The sequence below is a fragment of the Megalopta genalis genome, chromosome 5 (genome assembly GCF_051020955.1).
Source record: "Megalopta genalis isolate 19385.01 chromosome 5, iyMegGena1_principal, whole genome shotgun sequence".
Classification (NCBI taxonomy): domain Eukaryota; kingdom Metazoa; phylum Arthropoda; class Insecta; order Hymenoptera; family Halictidae; genus Megalopta; species Megalopta genalis.
This window is the reverse complement of record NC_135017.1, coordinates 5,901,162-5,926,812: the sequence shown is the minus strand read 5'-3', so window position 1 is coordinate 5,926,812 and position 25,651 is coordinate 5,901,162. Positions and strand designations below refer to the sequence as shown.

The window sequence follows — 25,651 nt, the reverse complement described above, 5'->3', positions numbered from 1 at the left end:
CATTCTGCTCTGTTCAGTCTTATTAAATATAGTTTTATCTCTGGCACACAACTGGCTTGCGATTTATTATTTGCATATAAATGCACTCTTGCACACGTTACAATTTTCGCATATAGCTTAAATGCACAGAACCCCGCGATCTAATATAGTAAATAATTTTAAATTAAGATTTTAAAAAGAGCCTTTCGATCTCTTTAGTAAATATCGTGCCACATTAAAAATTTTAAAATCGGTCTTTTGACCACTGCGGAAAGGAAACGTTAAATTAAATAGTTCAAAAGGAGTCTTTTGATCCCTTTAGCCAAAATACAGTTAAAATGGAAGAACTAGAGTTAAATTGATAAAATTAGTGTCAAATTAGTGCCAAGTTAGTATAGTGAAAATGGTGATTTTCTACAAAAGAAGAACCGGTTTTTTGACGGATAAAGCAATCTGAGACAAGTGCAACACACTTTATACGACACTCGAAGATAATCTCCTTTGATAACATCGCATCTACTGTAATTGCAGATTGCAATAATTTTTACCTAATTCGCGCTCAGATTATACACAAAAATGGACAATTTGAGAAGAGTATAATAATACATAACTAACTGCAATATAAAAACTAACTGCAAGACTCGAATAATCGTATCTACTCTTTCCAAATCGTCCATTTTTGTGCGCAATCTGAGTACGAATTAGGGAGAAATTACTGTGCATTATAGTACAGTTTCAAAAATTCAAGACGATTTCTATTTTTTACGTGAAAGCAATATTTTTTAATCTTTATAACAACTGGTCCGTGGACCATTACTTTTTCGAAAATTTGCACGATTACACTACGGGTCAATTTTAAAATGTATTACCGTAGGAATTTTCGAACTTTTGAGGGCTTAAATTGAAGCTAGAAGTGCCAACTTTAAGATAGGGTAGAGTAGATTGAAAAGTGATAATGACATCATTTTGAATAATTGAATAATCCCAACCGCTAACACGAAGAAAAATTACTCGATTTTAAAATGATACTTTATAGTAGACTTCAAGCTGTTTTTCCATGCAAATTTTTTAACGCAATTTAGCTTGGATTGAAGCTGAAAGTGTGAACTTTAACACAGGATAGAATCAGCCTAAATAACGATCGCTGAAGCATTTTGAATAATCCCAAGCGTTGTCTTGCAGAACAATACCGCGATTTTAAAGGGAACATTCAAATCAATTCTAACTAGTATTCCCGACTGAATTTTTAAACATTATTAAACTGAAACTAGAGCTTGAAAAGTCTACTTTGAGATAGGGTTATTTCAGTTTTAATAAAATTGCGAGATCGTCACGAAAGATTGAAAAACCCTGTCAAGTGACTCAAAAAAAGAACTGAAGAGAGGTTATTATGAATCGATTCAAAAAATATATTCCCATAGGAATTTTTAAACTATCGAGGGCTCAAATTGAAGCTTGAAGAGTCCACTTTAAATACGGGTAATTTTGGTTTAAAAGAAAATACGAAATTACTCCGAAACATCGACTCAACCCATTCGCGTCGTGACCGCTACACCCAGCGTAAAAAAAAATCACGAAACAAATACTTTTCAAAAAGTAAAAATAATATCTGCATTTATTAAAATATATACAATCTTCAAAATTCTATTTTGAAACTCTCCGTTTACACTATTTTTCGTTGTTAACAAACGCTGAAATATGTTCTACACAGTATTTGCTATTTTGATCGATTTTTTATAAATTGGATTATATAATAATAATAACGGTTATGTGTTCGAAGCATATTTTCATTCGAGAACACTGTCCGCCGAGCGGGAGACGGACCGTGATTTACGTCGACGTTGATCCGTCGTTGTATGTATATCATCGCTGGAAAACATTATCCCGCGTTTTGAATTGGAAATAATAAACAGGTCGAATGTTGAAATCAGTTTCACTTTTATCCGCGAGGAATATTATACGGAGCCGGCAGATAATGTCAACGTGCGCGCGTTCGGTTATCAATCTTCAGATTTATTCGCGTCCAAAGTGTACTGTTTGCATGTGTGTGTGTATCGCGCCGGTGTAACTTTTGCAATCATCTCACTAATTGGCTTCCGACGAAATATAACTATAGAAATCGTTCGGCAAAATATTTGTCGACATTTTCGGGAAACTGAAATTTTATTTGAAATCAATTTCGTGAAGAGCAAACCTTTCCGATAGATGTTCTTGCGAATGTACCGTCTCATTTCCATGATCAAACACGCCTATGTTTAATGAGACCTTTGTGTAATAGATAATTAATTAAATAATGGTAATAAATGATTTTTACTTGCCTGCATGATGTACTAATTAAATTGAATTTCAAAGAGACAGCTAGGATTGAATTCGATTGTTTTTATTCTTTAGAATCAAACATTCTAAAACTATATAGAACTGTATTAGTACCATATACAAACAACTATACATATATGTAAAGAAGTATACATATTTATTCTTCAAAGAATAATGTACAGAAAGTGTACAAATTATAGTTAATTTTATTTTATTGCAAAAACTCACATGTTACCGAGTAGTCATAAAATCTGCATATGTCTAACAAGCGATTTAAAACAGTGCTTCTGTTGTACAGTATTATAAGTTTTGTGATCCGAAGAGCCTTGACCGTTCAGGTTTATCGCCGATATACGTTGTTATTATGCACAATTTTACAGTATTAACTTCCAGCAATGGTCAATGTTGCGCTGTTGATAACACAGTTCGGATTTAAAAAATTGTGTTTCGATAAGGAGAAGGGATAGAAGTCCCATTACCATTCCGTCGTTACCGATATTTCACAAATGTAAGATACTTAGCAAGAATTAAGTATTACGTATACTCCATTCGTATCACGTCACGTTTTACGATTTGGAAGGAAAAAATTCATGCGACAGGCATATTCAAACGATGTCTGTACTTATCAAAATACAACCAGACCCAACGATGACAACTGTACTTATAAAATATAATATCTTGCATTTAAAAAAACTTTCAATGACCATTTCTAATAGAGATGTAAGACTTTTAAATCTGAGGCCAAAAGTTTTACAAACTTCGAAATTTGTTTGCAACGAAGGTGATTTACCGAAATAATTTCTTGAAATATTTGTGCCTCAAAAGTTGCTCTGTACTTTGAGCTCTATTAGTTATTTTTGTTTAAACGACATTAGATTGTTGAACTAGAAGATATCCTTAGGAATAGAAATTCTTATAATTATTAAGCAGCTGGAAAGAATAAAATCATTCACAGAAAATTTTCGATGCAACAATTTTTTGAGACATTCATGATTTAAAAGTTACTGTGCATCTCATATTCCATTAGTTATATTCAATAACAAATTATACGGTAAAATAGCCGAGGGGGGGGGAGGGGGTTAACAAGATCTCTAACAAAAGAAATTATTAAAAGTATTAGATACCGAGAAATAAATAATTTATCAATATTTCTCGATCGCGAACATCGGTGATGTCAGTTAATAGAGGTTCATTCAATCACGCATCTATAAATAGCGCAGCATGATTTTTGGTCTACCTTCAGTGTATCCCCTCCTACTGACCTTCCAGGTACCTTTATGTTACCAACAGGATATCCACTACTGATTTTTGGTCAACCCTGAGTTTACAGATATTTCTTGTAAAAAAAGTCGCCACATTAGTGGGTATTGTACTGTCATCTGACAAATAAATGGTTCTCTATGACAACTATTTAAACTTTGCAAATTAATTTAAACTGACATCTTAGAAAAGCAATATTTAAACACAAATGAGATAACAAAAACTTAATATTTTCAAGACAATCTTGATCTAAAATTACTGGTTACTACTGATTTGAAAATTACAGATTGTTTAAAGGATGTATAAATTTGGATTAATATAAAAATAATAAATAAAAATTTATATTACCAAATGCATTTGCAGCAGTGCGCAAAAAAAACTGTCATGCCATCCACGTCTTTAGCATCAACATCTGCACCTTTCTCTACCAAAATTGCACTATCTACGAGTTACCAGATCTAGTAGCAATGCGCAAAACTGTCATGCCATCCTCGTCTATAGCATTAATATCAGCACCTTCCTCTACCAGAAATTTAACTATCTCCAGGTTACCAAATCCTACAGCACTGTGCAAAATTGTCATGCCAGCATTCGTTTTAGCATTAACCTCGGCCCCTTTCTCTACCAGTAATTTGACTGTCTCCAAACTACCAGATCTAGCTGCACTATGCAGAACTTTCATGCCACCCTTGTCACTAGCATTAACATCCGCACCTTTCTCCACTAGAAATTTAACTATCTCCACGTTACCAGATATAGTAGCATAGAACAAAACTGTCTTGCCATCCACGTCTCTAGCATGGATATCTGCACCAGCTTCTACCAGAAATTTAACCATCTTCAAGTGACCGGATCCAACAGCATTGTGCAAAATTGATCTTTTATCATTGCTCTCAGCATTAACATCTGCACCTTCCATTACCAGAAATTTAACCGTCTCCAAGTTACCAAATGCAGCAACAATGTGCAAAACTGTCATGCAATTAGATTCTTCAGTATTAACATCTTCACCTTCCCTTACCAGAAATTTAACGATCTCCCAGTTACCAAATGAAGCAGCACAGTGCAAAACAGATCTTCCATCATTCGTTTGGGTATTAATCTTGGCTCCATCTGTTATCAGATGCTTAACCATCTCCAAGTTACCAGATCTAGCTGCACTGTGCAAAACTGTCACGCCAGTCTTAGATATAGCATTAACATCTGCCCTTTTCTCTAATAGAAATTTAACCACTCCTAAGTGAGCAGATTCAACAGCACTGTGCAAAACTGTCATGCCATCATTGGCTTTAGCATTAACAGTGGCTCCTTCCTTTACCAGAAATTTAACCATCGCCAAATCACCAGATTTAGAAACACTGTGCAAAACTCTCATGCCATTCCGGTCTTTAGCATTAACATCTGCACCTTTCTCTATCAGCAATTTAACCATTTCCCAGTTACCAAATGCAGCAGCAATGTGCAAAACTGTCTTGTCATCCTTGCCTTTAGCTTTAACATGCGCACCTTTCTCTATGAGAAATTTCACAGCCTCCCAATTAGCCAATTTAGCAGCAATGCCCAAAACTGTCAGTCCATCCTCGTCTTTAACATCAACATCTGCACCTTTCTCTATCAGAAATGTAATTATCTCCAAGTTACCAGATCTTGCAGCACTATGCAAAACTGACCTGCCATTCTTGTCTTTAGTATTAACATTTACACCCTTCTCTACCAGGAATTTGACCATCTCTATGTCACCAGATCCAGCAGCATTGTGCAAATCTGTTTGGCAATACAAATGTTGAACATTAACGTTTACACATTCCTTGCCCAGAAATTTATCCATCTCCAAATTCCCAGATTCAGCAGCACTGTGAGAAACTGTCATGCCAATCTTCGCTTCAGCATTAACATCAGCACCTTTCTCGGTCAGAAATTTAACTAATTCGAAGTTACCAGATGCAGCAGCAATGCGAACAACTGTCACGCCATCCCTGTCTTTAGCATTAACATCAGCACCTTCCTTTACCAGAAATTTAACTGTCTCTAAGTTACCAGATCCAACAGCACTGTGCAAAACTGTCTTGCCTTCCTCATCTTTAACATTAAGATCTACGCCATCGTGTACCAGAAACTGAACTATCTCTAAATTACCAGATCCAGCAGCACTTTGGAAAACTGCCTCGCGCAACGCGTATTGGCCATTAACATCAGCACCTTCCTTTATCAGAAATTTGACCATCTCTACGTTGCCAGATCCAGCAGCACTGTGTAGAACCGACATGCCGTCCTTGGTAATAGGTTTAACGTTGGCCCCTTCCATTACCAGAAATTTTACCATCTCCAAGTTACCAAATACAACGCAAATATGCAAAATTGTCATGCCATCCTTTGTTTCTGCATTAACCTTGGCTCCTTCCTTAACCAAAAATTTAACTATCTCTAAGTGACCAGATCCAACAGCAGTGTGCAATACGAATCTTTCCATATTGTTTTGTGCATTAACATCTGCACCTTCTTTTACCAGAAACTTAACCATCTCCAAGTTACCAAATGTAGCAACATTGTGCAAAACTGTCATGCCATGTGCATCTTTAGCATTAACATCTGCACCTTCTGCTACCAACAATTTTACTATCTCCCAGTTACCATATGCAGCAGCAATGTGCAAAACTGTCTTACCATCATTAGCTTCAGCTTTAATATTTGCACCTCTCTCTACCAAAAATGTAACCATTTCCAAATTACCAAATCCAGCAGCAATGTGCAAAATTGTCATTCCATCCCTGGTTTTAGCATTAAGATTGGCACCTTCCTTTATCAGAAATTTTACCATCTCCAAGTTTTCAGATTTAGCAACACAGTGCAACACTGGTATGCCCATCTCGTCAACAGCATCAATATCTACGCCTTCCGCTACCAGATATTTAACCATCTCCCATTTACCACATGCAACAGCAATGTGCAATACTGTCTTGCCATTCCAACCTTTAGCTTTAATATATGCACCTTTTTGTACTAGAAATTTAACTGTCTCTAAGCTACCAGATCCAACAGCACTATGCAAAACTGTACTGCCATCCTTTGCTTTCAAATTAACATCTGCACCTTCGTTTATCAAAAATTTAACAATCTCCCAGTCATGGTATCTAGAAGCAATTTGTAAAATTGTTTTACCATCCTTATCTCTAGCATTAACATCTGCACCTTTCTGTACCAGATATTCAACTATCTCAAAATCACCAAGTTTGGCAGCAGTGCGCAAGACAGACTTGCCATCCACATCTTTCACATTAACATCTGCACCTTCCTCTACCAGAAATGTAATTATCTCCAAGTTACCAGATCCAGATGCTCTATGCAAAACTGACATGCCATACCTTACTTTATCATTAATATTTGCACCTTCTTTTACAAGAAGTTTAACCATATTCAAGTTGCAATGTAGAACAGCAGTGTGCAAAGCGTTCGAATCGTACGCGTTTTTAGCATTAACATCTACACCTTCCTCAATCAGAAATTTAACCATCTTCAAGTTACCAGAATTGATAGCGCTCTGCAAAACTGTCTCACAGAACGCATGTTGAGCATGGACATCTGCACCTTTTTTTACTAAAAATGTAACCATCTCCAAGTTGCCAGATTTGGCAGCACTGTGCAAAACTGTTATACCATACTTTGTTTTAGCATCAACTGTAGCCCCTTCTTGTACTAGAAATTTAACCATCTCCAAGTGACCAGATTCAGCAGCACTGTGCAAAATTGTCATGCCCTCCTTGTCTGTGACATTCACTTTGGCTCCTTGCTTTACTAGAAATTTAACCATCTCAAAGTTACCAGATGCAGCTGCTCTGTGCAAAACGGATCTTTTATCACTAGTTTCGGCATTAATTGTTGCCCCTTCCTGTGCCAGAAATTCAATCATCTCCAGGTTCCCAGAGTCTGTAGCACTGTGCAAAATAGTCATGCCACCTGTGGCTTTGGCATCAACTTTGGCCCCTTCCTTTACCAGAAATTTAACCATACCTAAGTGTCCAGATTCAGCAGCACGGTGTAAAATTGTCATGCTATCGTTGGCTTTGGCATTAACTTTAGCCCCTTTTTGTACCAGAAATTTAACCACTTCCAAGTGACCAGATGCAACAGCACTGTGCAACACTGATTTTTTACCCTTAGTTTCAGCATTAATCTTTGCCCCTTCCTTTACCAGAAACTTAACCATCTCCAGGTTACCACAGCCAGCAGCACTATGCAGAACTGATGTTTTATCATTAGTTTCAGCATTAACCTTTGCCCCTTCCTTTACTAGGAATTTAACCATCTCGAGATTACCAGAGTCTGCAGCACTGTGCAACACAGTTATGCCATCCTTGGTCTTAGTATTGACATTAGACCCTTTCTTTACCAGAAATTTGACCATCTCCAAGTGACCAGATCCAACAGCACTGTGCAAAACCAATATTGCACCATCGGTTTGAGCATCAACCTTGGCCCCTTCATTTACCAAAAATTTAACTATCTCCAAATTACCAGATTCACTAGCACTATGCAATACTGTTTTACCATCCTTGACTTTAGCGTTAACATCTGCTCCTTCCGCTACCAGAAATTGAACAATCTTGAAGTTACAAAATTTTACAGCATTGTGCAAAACTGTCATGCCATTGTTGGTATTAGCATTAACGTAAGCACCTTGCTTCAGCAGAAATTTAATTGTCTCCAGATTACCAGTTACGGCTGCGTTGTGCAGAACTGTCTTTCCATCCATGGCTTTAGCATTAACATCTATACCTTCTTGTACCAGAAATTGAATCAACTCCAAGTTATCAGCTTCAGCAGCTCTGTGCAAAACTGTGGTGCCATTCCCGGCTTTAGCATTAACCTTGGCTCCAGTATTTATCAGAAATTTAACCAGCTCCAAGTTACCAGATCCAGCAGCAATATGTAAAACTGTGTCGCCATTCCAGTCTTTAGCATTAACATCTGCATCTTCCTTTGTCAGAAATTGAACAGTTTCCAAGTTTCCAGACGCAGCAGCATTATGCAAAACTGTGGTGCCAGATATACCTTTAAGATTAACCTTAGCCCCTTCCTTTACCAGAAATTTAACCACCTCCAATTTACCACTGTCTGCAGCCCTGTGCAAAATTGTCGTGCCATCCTTGGCTTTAGCATTAACCTTGGCCCCTTTATTTACCAGAAATTTAACCACCTCCAAATTACCAGATGCAGCAGCAGCATGCAAAATTGTTTCACCATCCCAATCTTTAGCATTAACATCTACATCTTTCTCTACCAAAAATTTAACAGTCTCCAGGTTACCAGATCTAGCAGCACTGTACAAAACTGTTCTGGCAGTCTCATCTTCAACATCAACATCTGCACCTTGTTCTACCAGAAATTTAACCATATCCAAGTTACAAGATTCGGTAGCACTATGCAAAACTGTCATGCCATTTTTGGCTTTAGCATTAATCTCGGCTCCTTTCTTCAACAGAAACTGCACCAGCTCCATATTATCAGATCTAACAGCACTGTGCAAGACCGACATGCCATCCTTGGCTTTATCATTAACATCTGCACCTTGCTTTACCAGAAATTTAACCATCTCCAAGTTCCCAGATTCAGTTGCACTTTGCAAAATTGATTTGCCTAAATGATTGTGAGTGTTAACATCTGTGCCTTGAAAATTTTCTAAGATATTTGTATTGTTTGTTTCTCCTAAATATTCATTAAGGACCTGCATACTACTCTTTGGTTTAATTGAAAAGCTATATCTAATGAATTCTTTACATCGATATGCTATTCCTCCTTCTGCTTCATCAGTGTAGTAATCAAAAAGCGACTTGATTTCTTTATTTGTATTAAGCAACCATCTTCTTCCTTCATCATGATATTGTGCAAGTATATGTGGAATCCTTACAATTAGTTCAGATTGCTGCTCACCCTCTGGATATTTAAATGCTCTTGCTAGAGTTATCAGTGGACTATCTTCAATATTACCGTCTATGTTCTTAACTGTATCTTTTGTATAATCTTTAATATCCGCAGTTATTGATTCAAAAGTTTGCCTTCTATTATTTTCTAACTTATCAAATGGATTACAATCATTTTTATACAGGATATTCATTGCAAGATGAGTTAGCTCATGAGCTACAGTACCTAATAGTTTATTTTCTTCTATCTTAGCTGCTATGTAAATTCTACCATCTTTATAACCAGTAGTTCCTTTTGTAGCTTCCGAAGCATTAATATCCTTAATGTTTTCATTATCAAAATCGAAAACTATATCAAGAGTATCCATATATTGTACCACTTTAAGAATTATTGAAACTTCAGGAATATCATCCAAATATTTATAAAGTTTTTCGATTCGCTCTTTGAAATTTTCAACAGGTTTTTGTGACTTTGACTTTGATGTTATGTAAAGAATATGTCCTTCATCAATTTCAGGAAATTTAGGATCCGCTAAATCTAACGCTGTCCTACCACCTAGTGCACAAAGGAATGTAACCAAATCCTCATAATTTTTATCACGTGCAATATCTAAAATTGTTTTGCCTCTTGTATTCAGAGCATTAATTTCTGCTGCATTTTTTAGACAGTTTTCAATTTCTTTAATAATTTGTTCTTGTGGCACTTCTTTGTGTACAATAGAAAACAACTCATCATTACACAGCCTCTGTTCATCTTCGTCGCTACTAATTACTCTGTCATACATTTTAAAAATCTTGAGATTTTGAGATGCTAGTTGTGTCAAATCTTCTTGTCGCTGCCCTTTATTATCTAACTGAGAATTTTCTGGATTCATGTGTATTTTAGAACTTCTAGTTATTTCTCTTGTAACTTTATTGGCACGCTCTATCTTATCTCTTTCTGAATCACTCTAATGTTCTAGTGTTCTAATCTGCTACATAAATTGTTATCTTTATAGAGTATCTTGTTTATCAGGCACCTGTTGGCATCAATAAATATTATTATAATTTAATTACAGGAAATTAATTTTAATTATAGGAAACATAGGAATAAGCATAGTGCAAAGCGGACCCATTATAATTAAAAATAATGATTATATTATAATCATGAATGATAATAAAGAATATTGTGAGCAGTAAATAAATAATTCTATTCATTGCTTTGTTTTCATTCCTATAATCCATCTGTCATTTTAGCATAAAACCCCAACTTTAATAATTAAATTTAAATTATGCTAATTATTACTTACCTACCACCATGTATATGAAAACTTTCAAAAGGTCTGTTGAAATACATAGAATTATCATATTTACAGTAAGAAAAGCAATTGTACCAGAAATTAGGCAACATACTAATCATAGTCACAGACATATAAAAGTAGACCCGACACCTGACACTTAATATATTATCACAGACTTAGGATTAGGATCAGGGTTTCTAGGTTCTAGAGGATGTAATCAAATCGACAGACCGCACGCACGCCTTTCCTCTCGCAGATGCCTATGAACCAGTGATAGTAGGCTACTTTCTTCCCTGCATACCACGTGGCGAATGTAGAAGTAGATAAAGGAATTTCGATACACGCTGTAGTAAATCTACACTGGTCATATGGTTTGCAGGAAGTAGCCTACTTATCTATTGCTACGAACTGTAGTATCTGCGGGAGATAAAACGTACTTACTACGGGAGATAAAACGTCGATTAGAATTTATTTTCTAGAAACCTTGCGTAGGATACATCAAAATAGACATTGCATCACAAATGATGTATAGAAGCTCCATTATTACTATTTCCGTATCGCACTCATCGTTACCGATATTTTATAAATTTAAACTTCTTAGTGAGAATCGAGTATTCTGTACATCTCATTCACATTACGACACGCTTTATAATTTGGAAGCCATAAATTCATTGGGCGCACTTATTCGAACAATGAGAGTGAAAATATAAATTTAACAGCAATTTAATTTATTGGAGAATTACGCCTTACATCGCGTCAAATTAAAATTTCATAAAATATTAGGATATCTATAATTTGCAAATGAGATTTCCATATTTATTATTCATATTTCATGCGACACGGAAATGGTACCGGCGTTCTATTCCATTTTGTATTTCCATTTTCATGTGATACAAAATGTATTTAATAATATAATATTAGTAAGTAATAATATCAGTATTAACGAATTGCGTGTATTGCGAACAGAAAAAGATTTGGTAGGACGAATACATTTTACGTAAAACAAGTATATTTTAATGTATATTATGATTTGTTATTTTGCATTACTATTTGAAATAAATTATTTCTTAAGTAATATTTCAGAATTTATATTTGTACGTATACTTATTTCAAATAAACTTATTTGTTATCTTGTTTGATTTATCGTATTTGTCGGTTTTATTTGTTACCTTTATTTCGAATAAATAGTGCCCATCCCTGGTTTAGAACTACAAGTTTCTAAAAGTACAATATATGTACATACAGTGGCTACAGTGGCTGCTAAAGATCTCTTACAGTCAAAAACTAAGCATTTCAGTAATTGTCTAGTAGCCTAGTCTCTCTATCATCTAAAAATCATTTAGTCCAGTTCTGAAACAAATTATTGCATCTTGAAAGGCATGCGAACACTTTTGTGGGCCACTGTACACAACAAAAGAGGAAATCAAAATAGCATCCATTCTATTGACATTCCTGTTCGGGACACCCGTTCTACGACCTCAGGCTGTAACCCGTAACGTTCGATCGAGTTCAACCGCTACGTTCGAAACTTCTACGAGCGACCGCTAGGTGGCCGCGTAAAGCAAACTATTCCCGCTGCAGAAATTAAAAGCTTGATATGTTATAAGGATCGAAAGAAAATTGAAAGTTATCGCTTCTCGGCCTTATGGCTAAGATCAAAGTGTAGTATCTGTTCTTATCAGCTTAATATCTGGTACGCTGCCCATAGGGCGGTCAGAATATTAATCTGTTTTTTGTAAATTGACGGAGTGTTGGGGCTTGCTCCACCTCTGTCGCGAGTCGGCTCGGCATTGCAGTACCGCTGAGATTGGCTCTAATTAATTATTGGAAAAAATAATTTGTACCTTAAGTAACTTAATAATAATTACTTGTTAAGTTTTTAATAATAAATTTATATTTCAACACAGTCTCCTTACACTGACAACTGGTAATTTGGAGACTGGTCTGGATTTAGGTTTATTGTCCAAAAATGATTTCCTTTGCTGATCTGTGAAGAAAATTGCTATCCATTGTCAACAGCAATATGTACTTATTTCCGAAAGGAGTTCTAATTAACAACTTAAAAAATCAAAGTTATATTTTAAATATTTTAATAATAATAATAATTTAAATAAATAATGCAGAGTTATTAATATACAAATTGAGACATTGTAGAAAACAAGATTTGGTAAATTAATTATAGAAGATGAAGAGTACCATAAATAGGATTAAAGGAACAAGCTTCTGTCTCTCTTAGTTCTACTGTATTTCTAATTTGCTCTATTTATGATGTGTATAAACGTAAATAGATGCGTACGATCGACGATGAAGTGTTACTATTAGATTGCGGATCTTTATGCAAAATAAAAATTGTGTAAGTTAATTGTAGGAAACGTAAATCTTATGAAAATGTCTTTACTCTATTGTAATACTTTGAAAAAGTGCACACAATATAAAAATATTTCCAAATTCTTTAGTTTTGTATTTGACCTAGTCATTTTTGTTATAAACGCATAAAATCCGCAGTCTAGTTATTACTTTGGAAAAATCTTCGAAAAATGGGGAGAAAAGGAAAGATATTTTTACAGTTTATTATAACGTTTTATATGTTTCGATATACATTTATTATTTATTGTAACGTTTGAGATACTTTTATACATTTTTATAGCTCGTTGAAACGTTTGAAATATTTTTATATATTTTTGTGATTCATTATCACGTTCGAGATATTTTTATATATTTTTATGATCGCACATAATTTTCATGGTTCGTTCCAATTTTTGAAATATTTTTATATATCTTTGTGATTCGTTATAATGTATTTTGGAAACCTATTCTATCCTTAAGTTTTTAATACATTATCGGAATAATTTTTCAATAACAATCAACCTATCGTAAAGTGTATTCTAGCAGCTTCAATTAGAGCCCATAAAACTTAAGAAATCTTAATAGGAATTTATTGAAATTGTATTTTTTTATTCAAACAAAAATAATCCTTACCGAATTTATCGTAAGATACAATGCAAAATCCAGCAAGAATCATTTGCAACGTAAGAAGCTCCCGTACAGCGCCATTACACCTAGTGGGAAAACGCTCAAACTGTTAGCCAAAATTGCCGATAGTCAGTTACAGGTAGATAACAATGGTGTCGCTTATGCTCATTTCTTGTAATTTGCTGCCATTGCCATTTAGTGATAGACATTGAAAAGTGCGTGTCGATAATTTTGGCTAACAGTTTGAGCGTTTTGCCACTATGCGTAGTAGCGCTAATTTTACATTTTCAGGAACAGATAATTCGTACCGGACTTTGAATTGCATCTTATACCAAATGTGGCAAGAATCATCCGTTGTCTACATTTTCAATAACAAATAAACTTTTTATGCATGATACCGATGCAAGAGAGTCTCCTGAACATTCCTGTACCCTCAAAATATTGTTTTGTTATACTTTTAAATTAGTGGTTTCCGTGCTATTTTCGACACATACATTTTTGTTACGTCAAAAATCATTTATATCTGCAACAACTATTTCAACTTCGCATCAACTTTCAGGTCATTAACGACGTTTTAAAATATTTCTTTAAAACTTAAATTACAAGAATTCATGCAATATTTTGTAATTAAATTTAATTTGTAATTAATTAATAAAAAGAGGACTAGAATAATTAGAGTATATGGAGTTATAGTGTTTAATGGCCCATCAACGGGTTAAATTTAAAAGAAAAACAAAGACATAAATAGATATAATTATATCAGGATCGATGTACAGGAGCATTACAAATTGTTTGAGGTCAATAGTGTTATGAACTATTTGTTCATAAGTAATTTAATTTTTCTAAAAAGGTTGCTGAAAACCCCTAATTGTGGCATATTTATACCACCCTTAATGAATAGGAAATGAGCCACTGATTATGGCATGATCTGGAGGGAATGTTAAACGAAGACTATAGAACTGAAACATAACAAAACGTAATTAGTTTATAAAACTTCAAAAAGCAATCGTTTAATACTCGAATTGCTCTCACCGGATAATTTCGATCCAGTATATATAAATCATTAAATAATTACTCAATTTTCAGCAATTAAATTAAGTGAATTGTTATTCCACTAGGAACAACAAGAAGGCTAATATGTTCACGAGATGTATTTTGAAAATATATTTTGAAAAATTGATGAATAAAGCTTGAAATACCCGCAAGGATCGACAATTGTATATTGTCGTCCAAGAGTTAAAGCAAAGGGTTAAAATACTGTTCAAAACAACATTGGAGCCAGCTAGAGCTAGGAGTTGTTTTCTGTCGCCAACATTACCGCTAGGTGGCTGTTTAGTGCAAATCTGTTCTCGCTGCAGAAATTGAAAACTTGAGATGTTATAAGGGTCCTTGCCAGAACGAAAGAAATCGCTTTGGCGTAAAATGGCGGCAAAGCTGTAAGTATATGCAAAATATATGTGTACGATAGAATGTACATATTATAATGCATATATAATATATAATGCGATGTATCGCATAATAAATATAATCATTATATCTCCAATATCACTACGACGCTTTCCTGTGCAACCATCAAGCTTATAGCGATGAAACGTGTGGTTCGCAACAAAATTTGTTAATAAAAACTTTATTAAAATAGAAATTTAGAATTTTCTACATCCCCTACAACCGACTATCGGTAATTTGGTTAACAGTTTGAGCGTTTTGCTACTACTTGAATTGGCGCTGTATGGCATGGCTTCGACATGTTGGCACAAGCGGCGCTACTATCTACATTTCCCTGCTCTGTCGATAATTTCGAATAACCAATGTGAGCGATTTGCTGCTGCAGAGGTTAATACCGTAAATGAAACAAATAATTCTGGCCAGAATTGTTATGACGAACGCGGCAAGAATAATGTGTAATTTAATTTATTGTTTATATTTTTGTCTTTTTCTAGGATTTAACATACATTTGAATTCCTCGAATTATATTATTTCCTTTGTTCCGTCTCTAGGCAAAAATGGACAAATCGTCGATATAATAAAAAGAATAACACTCTAAAATGTAATCACTTTTTAACCATTCAAAAATAGAGTTCCCAGGGGAAAAGATCAGCCTGTTACAAAAAAATATTACAAAAGCAAATTATATGTTACAAAAACATATAAACAAAAAAAAAATAAAATTAATTAAAAGTGCTGAGCTACATGTTCATCGATCATCGAGGATATCTTTCTTTTCGCACTGCATAGCTGTTTAAGTAAACATAATGATTTTGCAACAGTTTCATTCGACGTTGTTATATAAACAATTACGTATACAAATACTGTTCGAGACAGCCAGATGGTATCAGTTGCCGCCTGTGCAAGGGCTCAAAGGATCATAAATCCCCTAAACAGTGTTCGTACACATGTTATCGCGATCTTTTCAACGCCGCCGATAGCCATGATCTGCGATTAGAAGCGCAGTGAATCGTTTCCCAGAACTATCGTCCTGTATCGTATTCTGTGCTTGCGTAACGTGTACGTGTGAGACTGACTCATTGGCAAATAAAACGAGAGCATGTTCCAGTCGGTTCGATGAAATCATCTGTACGGATCTTGCTCGCTTTGCATAATTTACGTTTGGAATAATTCGAAAACATTCGACATCTTATGGACAGCTAATCAAAGACGTTCCAATTAGTTCCGTCGTCAAATCACTTTTGTACACCGTTCGGGTTAACGCTACATGTGTTTTCGTATTTCCAAAACAAACATAACAATTTTAACGAACATGGTGCTATCAAATGGTACGATCTTTTCAAAATGTCTATAAATATTTTCAAAATGTCTATAAATATTTTCTAAATATCTATAAATATTTTCTAAATATTTTCTAAATATCTATAAATATTTTCTAAATATTTTCTAAACATCTATAAATATTTTCTAAATATCTATAAATATTTCTACATACTTTCTAAATATCTATAAATATTTCTAAATATTTTCTAAATATCTATAAACATTTCTAAATATTTTCTAAATATCTATAAATATTTCTAAATATTTTCTGTATTCAGAATAAATTATGATTGCACTTGGCACCACTGTTAACAATATTATCGTTTTAAGACACCTTCGTCTATTAAGGCTATTTTGTAAAATACCTTCGTAGAACGAAATTACTACCGGGAAGTTTCATAACGATATTTTCCTGTTTAATTCGTGTACGGCCAGCAAAACGGTCGTTTGCGGTCAGTGTATAGAATACTTCTCGGTACTTCCCCCACGATTACAAGCAAACATTTTATTATTTACATTACCCCGAAGTTCGGATGTTTTACGTAAAGTAAGTTATCGGATACGCGATAAAACGGTTTTCTGTGCAACGAGGAGGTGGTAAAAATCGAACGCTGTTTGCTGAAATTTATGGACCGCTCGGGCGAAGGCGACGAAGACAGTGTCTTTTATGTTATTTTGGACGCAGGCTCTGCATACGAATGCCGCTGTTCAATGTCAAGGAGACTCCAAACAGAATGAATTGTTTCCCGTGAAACGACAAGGGTGACTCGCGTGACCCGTGCATGCGTGATGGGCAAAGATGGGCAAAAATGGACGAAGGCTATTTCACACGTGAATTAGCAAGTATACGTGGACGGACTCGTGACGAGGTAATTGGAAACGATTGTGCGATACGTTCCAAGATGAGATCACGTCTGAGTATATTGATCATATTCAATGAGCCTAAAGGAAGTCGAATTGTCGTCCTCGTTACGTTGCGATCTACTTAAAAACAAACCTTGAACAGATAAATTAAAACGTCGATTTCCTTCGAATTATATTGTTCCGTCTTATCTACCGGCTACGATAAATAGGCGATGCTGGATGAAACACGTTATACTAAACATTGAATTATGCTAATCGGATCTCGCCGAGATGGCCTCGCAATATGTAGTTTGAAAGCAATGGCAGCCAATGAATCTCAAAACGCGTAGAAAACATTTGCGAAATGTTTTCTGGCCGTCGTCGAAATCAAATTATTTCTCGCTTGTTCGTTGCAAAAGACAAATGTTTATGTTCGTTTTGAGAAACAAATATATAAATCCGAACGACGAGGAAAAAAATGCTAAAAATAATTTTCGTTTTATCGTTGCGAAATGAACGAAACCGAAGAAACCATTGTAGCGAAACAATGAATGCTCTTGTTCCGTTTAGTGCAGGCTATACCTAAATGTTTGTCGGTACGTGACAATTATGAAACGCTGTAACGTGGCACAATGAGGCATCGTCGGAAAATTTTCTTCACGTCTGGAGACGATTGCGAAGGTTTTCTGTACATGCAAGTAATTTTTCCTTCGTTTTATAGACAAATAATACTCTCGATGTGCGCATAGAATTAATTGCATGGAATTGTTAACAAATTAATGGCAAATGTTTCCATCTAATCATCATAAAAAATAATCGTTGCGAAATAAAACCAAAAATTAGTTATTACAACGAACTGTCGTGGATTATTGTGCTTGAATGTACGTGGTCCTAAATTGTTCGTATTGAAAATTACGAACATTTATGATAATAAATCCTGGCGGTACGAGAAAATTTACAAGACGATATTCGAACGAATAATTACACAAGAATCAGCGATCTAGTGGACGCGATGACGACGTTCCACGTAAACGTGATAACCCGAGTGAAAGGTTGCGGTCCCGGCTTCGACAAATTAATGCAGACATATTGGTATTCCGATAGTTAAGTGGAATAAAACGTTAGATAGCCAATGTAAACAGGACAGGATAGAAACTGCGTTCCCCCGGTTCCTCACCCTCCAATTTCAAATATTCAAAATAGCACACAATGAAGATTAGAAGAAAACCTGTGCAAACATTGACCTGCGTCTTATTCTTCATTGTATTGGCAACTGTCGTGTCTCAGAAATTCAGTCACTATCGATGAACAGTAACGATCATAAAATATAAATAATTTGAAAAAACATCACTCACAGATTGTGATTTTCTAACTTATTTTTGAAAATAATTCCTTTAACTAATTTATAGATGGTCACTTTCCAATTTATTTTTATCGATTATTTATAGATAGTTTAATCACTTAACTAAATTCAAAAATGACTATCGATAAATTATTTTAAACAGTCAATAAATACTATTGATACAATAAATAACTATTGATGCATGTCAACTGTTAACAAAAGACTGTCGCTGAATAACTGTTTTATAAATCGTCATTTCTTCACAATTACATAGCATCACTCATTCCTAACTTATTTTTTAAAATAATTCCTTTAACTAACTTATATATAGTCACTTTCCAATTTATTTTTGTCGATTATTTATAGATAGTTTAATCACTTAACTAAATTCAAAGATGACTATCCATAAATTATTTTAAACAGTCAATAAATATTGTTCTTCATTTCTTTACAATTACACAGCATGATCAACGACCTAACGTCCATCTAATAATAGCAGGAAAAATAGCAAACTTAAAAAGGATGTTTATCGAGTCGGTTGGAGATCCAAGGTTCCAATAGAGATCCGTTCCGAGAAAGTTTTCGGACCTTCGGCCTTCGGTTCTCGGACCTCCGTATCAGCAGGATCTGTGCATCAAGAGAAACCACCACTGGAAGAAGATCGATGGCGATGACGTAACAGCGACAAGCCCCACTACCTCGACAGAGATCAGGCCAAGGTATCAAAGTCCCAGCCGAAGAAATTGTTCCAGACAGTCTGCTTCTTCCTTTCCAAAAGGTAAGACCTGCCTATGGCGCTGCTTCAGTTCATTGTGCCAACGCGTATACTCGTTGCTACAGTTATACACCGCCATCCTTGACACTGTACATCATCCTTGAGGGATTTCAAGAAGTTACAATAGATCGTTCAAAAATTCATTTTAAAAGTTTCAGTGAAAGTAACTCTAGTCTTGTTCGCTATTAGTAATAGTACTTGGTAAAACATTTTGTTAAAAAAAAAGGAAAAACTTGTCGTTCCTCTAGTGGAGATTGCAATGTTTTTTTTTTTAACTTTTGGACGCGGCGGACATTTTTAAGCATTTAAGGCTCCCACGGCTCGATCCATTCAAATCGTTACGATTAATTTTCATTTGTATGTTATTAAAACCTCTCTGTTGAGACCAATAATTTCAATAATATTTTTAATAATTACATATAATATTTATAATAATTCCAATATTAATAGTTAATAATCACATACGACCGCCACGAAATTAGAATTTAGACGAAACGTTTTGAACACCGGGTCGAAATGGACCCGGCGCCCGCCGTCCGAGAGTTAATTCCATCCGTTTCCTTCGACAACTGTAATTCTTGAATTACCTAATTGGAGAGACTTGGTCTTCTGAAGGCCGCCATATGTAGTTATGCGCTAAGTACTATATAGGTGTGATTCTGCCGCGTAAGTGTAACAGTGAATACTAAACCACGATAATTGTGCTTTGTTCCAGGACCAGTCTGCGACAATGAAGGTGTTGATTCTTGTCGCCTTCGTGGCGTTCTCTGCTCAATTGGCCCTCAGCGCCGATCCCCATGAACACAACAAGGTGGTGTGCTTCTGGAACAGCACAGCCTTTGAAAGACAAGGTAAAACACTTTGAAAAACACATTCTTATCACTCGCATTCTCTCAATTCTGCTGATCACCGTTCTTATATTTTTGGTAACGTAAAGCATCGTAAAACAACGTAAATCATCACACAATGCGACACAAAGAAAAACAACGTAACACGAAGTAAAGCAATGTAAAACAATATAAAACAACGTAAACACACAATGTATAACAACGTAGAACAACGTAATACTGTTCTAAACAACAACGTGAGACAATGTAAAACAACGTAGAGCGATGTAAAACAACGTAAAACAACGTAACTCATCAATGCGAAACAAAGGAAAACAAAGTAAAACAACGTGAAACAACGTAAATCATCGATGCGTAACGAAGTAAAACAACGTAGAGCAACGTAAGGCAATGTAAAACAATATAAAAGAACGTAAAAACAATGTATAACAACGTAGAACAACGTAATACTGTTCTAAACAACAACGTGAGACAATGTAAAACAACGTAGAGCGAGGTAAAACAACGTAAAACAACGTAACTCATCAATGCGAAACAAAGGAAAACAAAGTAAAACAACGTGAAACAACGTAAATCATCGATGCGTAACGAAGTAAAACAACGTAGAGCAACGTAAGGCAATGTAAAACAATATAAAAGAACGTAAAAACAATGTATAACAACGTAGAACAACATAATACCGTTTTAAATAACAACGCGAAACAAAGCAAAGAACGTAAAGCACCGTAAAACAACGTAAATCATCAATGCGAAACAAAGTAAAACAACGTGAAAACAATGTACAAGCAACGCAGAACAACGTAATACTGTTTTAAACAACAACGTGAGACAACGTGAGACGTAAAGCAAGGTAAAACAACGTAAAACAGCGTGAAAACAAAGTGAAACAACGTAAAACAACGTAAATAATCAATGCAAAACAAAGCAAAACAACGTAAAGCAACGTAAGGAAACAGGATTTTTCTACAGCCATTTTTATACCTTTCAGGACCAGGAAAGTTCCAGCTGGACGATGCTCGTTCGGCACTCTCTCTTTGCACCCACCTGATCTATGGATTTGCTGGGATCACTTCTGACAACTTTGAAGTTCAATCACTGAATCCTAATCTTGACACTGGTGCTGGCTACGCCTACTACAGGCTTGTTCCTCAACTGAAGAAAGCCTTCCCGGATCTGAAGGTTTACCTTAGCATCGGTGGCAATGCTGACCCCCCGGAGGAGACTCACGAATACCTTGTCGCTGTAAGTATTTCTGAGCTACGTTCAACTGGCACGAAATGTAAACAGAACGTTCGCGCGATCATACATAACCTCTAATTTTTAATTAACTATTCCTGTCTATCGAATGCAACGAGTTTACTCTATTCCTTTGCAGACAGAGACATCAGCTGCTAGATCAAAGTTCATCAACTCCGTGAACAGACTGCTTAACGACTACGACTTCGATGGAATCGATCTGGCATGGCAGTTCCCTCCAGTCAAGGTCAAGAAACAACGCAGCACCCTCGGCTCGTTCTGGCATGGCGTCAAGAAAACCTTCGGTTATGGAAAATTCAAGGACGACAAGGAACAAGAGCACCGCGACGGTTTCACGATTCTGGTCCGTGATCTGAAGGCCCAGCTCAGGCCCAAGTTCAAGGCTTTGACCATCACTGTCCTGCCGCATGTGAACAGCAGTGGTCGGTATCGATCCTCAACGTCCGCATAAGTGTTTCGTCGTCGTAGTCAAATTATGAGAATCAATAGTTTCCTTATTTTAAGAAACGTAGAGGTAAATTGGTCAGAGCGGTGATTCGAGGCTTCTGTTTTCCTCGTTTTGCAATGAGATCGCGAACGTGTCAGAAACATGAATGCTTCTGTCAGCGCTTTAAATATCTGTAATCAGTGTTCGCATGTGTGCATTACAATTCTGAACTACGATCGGGTCGAGGCTCTGCGTCGCGTCGCCGTCGTCGTACGGAATTACAATGTTCACCCGGTACACGCCCCACGCCGTTGTGCGGGATTCGCTGTGTATTCGTCGCTTCGCGTAGTGACTTTTCCTGACTGCACTGCGCGTGACTCCGTTGGGAAAGTAATTGTAAATAATGCGTGTGTGAATTATTTCTTACGTTTATTAATAGACTGCGGATTTCATGCATTTATAACAAAAATACGAGTTTGCAATTTGTAACAGTGGACAGATGAAAAGCATTTAACAATGTCGACATATTACTCATGATCTACTAAAATTATTAAAAGAAGGAATAAAACTTCCAAGAGCGGCTCGTGTCTTTTGCAACACACGCAAACAATTTTTATTTCGTATAAAGACCCGCAGTCTATTTATTAGGACGTAAGTGCACACAGAAAAATGGAGATTAGAAAGACAGGAAGGATTTAGTGGGAGGAAAATATGTCAGATTATTGGAAAATTAAATAATAATAATATGTTTATAATTGTTTTCTTTTCAGTTTACTATGACGCTAGACTGTTGGCGCCTAACATCGACGCCGTACATCTGTTCACTTTTGACCAAAAGTCACCAGAACGCAATCCCCAGGAAGCCGACTACCCTGCACCCATCTACGAAAGTTATGGACGTGTCATTGATGACAACATTGACGCTACATCTAGGTGAGAATGGGCGTCATTTTTCAAATAATAGAGTATCAAAAAATAATTTAGATCGGCTAAAACTGTTTGCTCCGGGTTACAAGTCAAAAATATCCGTAAAGTATGAATGCTACTTCAAGGTATTGGCTCGACAACGGCACGCCAGGCACGAAAATTGTTGTGGGAATCCCCACGTTCGCTAGGACATGGAAACTGACATCCGAGAGCCAAATATCAGGTGTGCCACCTCTCGTTGCCGATGGTCCAGGTGCTGAAGGGCCGCACACGACCATCCCAGGGCTTCTCTCGTACGCAGAGGTGTGCACCAGGTTGACCGAGAGCGCCGTTGGTCGTCTGAGATACGTAAACGACCCGTCCAAGAAATACGGCAGCTACGCCTTCCAAGCTTACGACGAGAATACCGGTGCCGATGGTATCTGGGTTGGGTACGAGAACCCTAACACTGCTGGGGACAAGGCTGCTTATGCCAAAGCCAAGGGTTTGGGCGGTGTAGCAATTTACGACCTGTCGTTGGATGACTTCAGGGGTATCTGTACCGGTGATAAATACCCCATCATCAGAGGCGCTAAATACAAGTTGTAAAGGACGATTAGAGACTGAAGATGAATCCTGAGAAAGATCGACAGAGAACTCCTGTACATTTTACTTATTCCTCGACATCTTTTCTCAGGTTTTGAAAGCCTTTCGATGTTTTGTTTCCTCCTTTTTGTATTCCGTTTCTTTGTGCACGTCCTGCACTAAATGTTTTGTTATCTTCTTGCATGGTGGAGCAAATGAATCCATTGACGGAGCGATACCGATCAATAAAAGTTATACTTTTTCAAACGCTGTTCTTTTTCTTATCCGTTGGGTGGAAATCTCGAGGTGCAGCCATATCAATCAATCCGTTTTATCCCACTACCTAGATCATATTTCCGTACGCCTTTTAATGATGTAGTACAGTAAACTTTATTATTGAAATTTGATTGGAAATTTACGATTGAAGTATGTTGCACACGTTAGATTGCTGATAAGATGCAAACGGTCATAAAAACGTGCTATTTCACTATCTTCAATTATTCGTATGTAACTCATTACAAGGTGAACCGATTCAAATTAAATTTTCAGCATGTATATAAGTTACCGAGACCTATAAAATACATTGTTTCAATTTTCGTTCTAGGACTTTAGTATGTCTAATTTACCTGTTTGTTCTTTTACGTCTCTATTTACTTATCGAAAGCATTTCGTCGACTCATTACAAGCGAAACAGATTAAATTTCTTTAAATGTTAAACAAAAGCGTTGGAATGAAAGGTGTATATCGAAATAAATTAACAAATTATATTATAAAAGCTCCTCTTAATTGAAACATTTTAAGGGCATTTATCCTGGGTTTAAATTATTACAATATGTATTTACAAATAAAATATATTTTTTTAGATTTTTATGTGTTACTGCTCCGAAGATTTATTCAGATCTGTTTCAAAAAAGAAATTCATTGATTACGAATAATGAATAATTAAATCAATATTTACATGTGCCCCTAAAAATTCATTGATATTGTTGACGGTAAAATGGAAAACTAATAACGGTGATGAAATAGGAATTTACATTATTTGCATCCGTTACAATCGGTAATTTGACTAACAGTTTGAGCGTTTTGCCGCCACGTGGAGTGGCGCTGTACGGACGTTTAAATCGAACAAATGATTCTTGCCGGAATTTACATACTCCTTTACGACTGAAACGGCAATAATTATTCGCGCTGGAATAAAAATCAATATTTCATTACTCTTCCATGAAAATTCACAACGCACGATACAAATATATTCCTTGCGTGCACAATCAAACAAAATTAAATGTTTAACACTTTAATGTTCACACCTGTAATAGAACCACTTTCTATTGAATGCCATCAGCATTTGTTAGTCATCTTGCGAGCGATATCAAGACGGTGTCACAAAAAAAAAAAAAAGTATTATAAAGTCTATCAAAAAACCGTTGGAGAATTAGAAAATCAAAAGATTTAATATCTTCAATTCGTGCTCTTCGTTGCAATTTGATGAATATATAGGGTAGGTGTCCCAGTTTCCGTGACTGTCCCAATTTCCGTGCCCCCTGGATTAAAAACGTATAGAAAAGGGAAAATTTTATATATAAATTATTATTATGTTATTTATAATATATAAATATTATATATAAATTATTATATATTTAATTATTATTGCGTTCATCTATTACATGTAAAATTCGGGGAGAGGTATCAATTTATATATTATTTTTAAAGCGGTGCAGGGGTCCACATTTTTTAGTTATAAATAAAAAAAGTTACACTAAATTAATCACAAATTATGTGGTAATCTCATTTTTTTTTAAATGGTCTTACATCACTTTCAAAATAAGGGATCTATATAAAACTTTCCTTTTTCTATACGTTTTTAATCCGGTGGAGTGGAGGGGGACACGGAAATTGGGACAGGCACGGAAACTGGGACACATGCCCTATCTAGGTAGCTCCAAATGCGTTCCATCGAGGATTCCACGGACGAGGATTACACAGCAAACGCGTTGATTCGCCTCGCGCCGGTCTGGAAGCATCGAAAATAAACTTAGACCGACCTGTTGCGACGAAGGCCGTGCCAAATGGAATCTTACGGCACATGTGTACACCCGCGATACACACCGCGAATTACAATATCACTATTTCGGTGCGCGGGCCAACACTTGTCGAACTGATCGTCATCCACCTG

The 25,651-nt window shown here is 35.9% G+C and overlaps 2 protein-coding genes, 1 long non-coding RNA gene and 1 other non-coding gene across 6 annotated transcripts; 2 read left to right on the top strand and 2 right to left on the bottom strand.

Moving 5' to 3' along the window:
• Window positions 1-1,578: 1,578 nt before the first annotated feature.
• On the bottom strand, window positions 1,579-11,207 carry LOC117222624 (uncharacterized). Of its 2 annotated transcripts, XM_076522447.1 has the most exons (4): window positions 10,763-11,207; window positions 3,904-10,492; window positions 2,524-3,674; window positions 1,579-2,387 (listed from the first exon to the last, which is right to left on the bottom strand). In XM_076522447.1, exon 2 carries the CDS (start codon window positions 10,346-10,348, stop codon window positions 3,998-4,000), a length of 6,351 nt encoding a protein of 2,116 aa, XP_076378562.1. In that variant the 5' UTR covers window positions 10,349-10,492; window positions 10,763-11,207; the 3' UTR covers window positions 1,579-2,387; window positions 2,524-3,674; window positions 3,904-3,997. The 2 variants fall into 2 exon arrangements, with proteins under 2 accessions (XP_076378562.1, XP_076378561.1); XM_076522446.1 differs by having other exon boundaries at window positions 2,524-10,492; window positions 10,763-11,206.
• A 1,175-nt stretch (window positions 11,208-12,382) lies between these two features.
• Window positions 12,383-12,574, top strand: LOC117222662 (U2 spliceosomal RNA). Its single transcript, XR_004490738.2, has one exon. It is a non-coding gene; the product is annotated as a U2 spliceosomal RNA (small nuclear RNA).
• A 6,330-nt stretch (window positions 12,575-18,904) lies between these two features.
• On the bottom strand, window positions 18,905-20,182 carry LOC143259558 (uncharacterized). The gene is made up of 2 exons (XR_013033564.1): window positions 20,043-20,182; window positions 18,905-19,554 (listed from the first exon to the last, which is right to left on the bottom strand). It is a non-coding gene; the product is annotated as an uncharacterized LOC143259558 (long non-coding RNA).
• On the top strand, window positions 19,308-23,745 carry Idgf4 (Imaginal disc growth factor 4). Of its 2 annotated transcripts, none has more exons than XM_076522453.1 (6): window positions 19,308-19,458; window positions 20,171-20,306; window positions 21,292-21,545; window positions 21,679-21,982; window positions 22,758-22,920; window positions 23,022-23,745. In XM_076522453.1, the coding sequence occupies exons 2-6, from the start codon at window positions 20,186-20,188 to the stop codon at window positions 23,500-23,502; spliced, it is 1,323 nt and encodes a 440-aa protein (XP_076378568.1). In that variant the 5' UTR covers window positions 19,308-19,458; window positions 20,171-20,185; the 3' UTR covers window positions 23,503-23,745. The 2 variants fall into 2 exon arrangements, with proteins under 2 accessions (XP_076378568.1, XP_033330325.1); XM_033474434.2 differs by having other exon boundaries at window positions 19,311-19,458; window positions 23,040-23,745.
• Window positions 23,746-25,651: the final 1,906 nt, after the last annotated feature.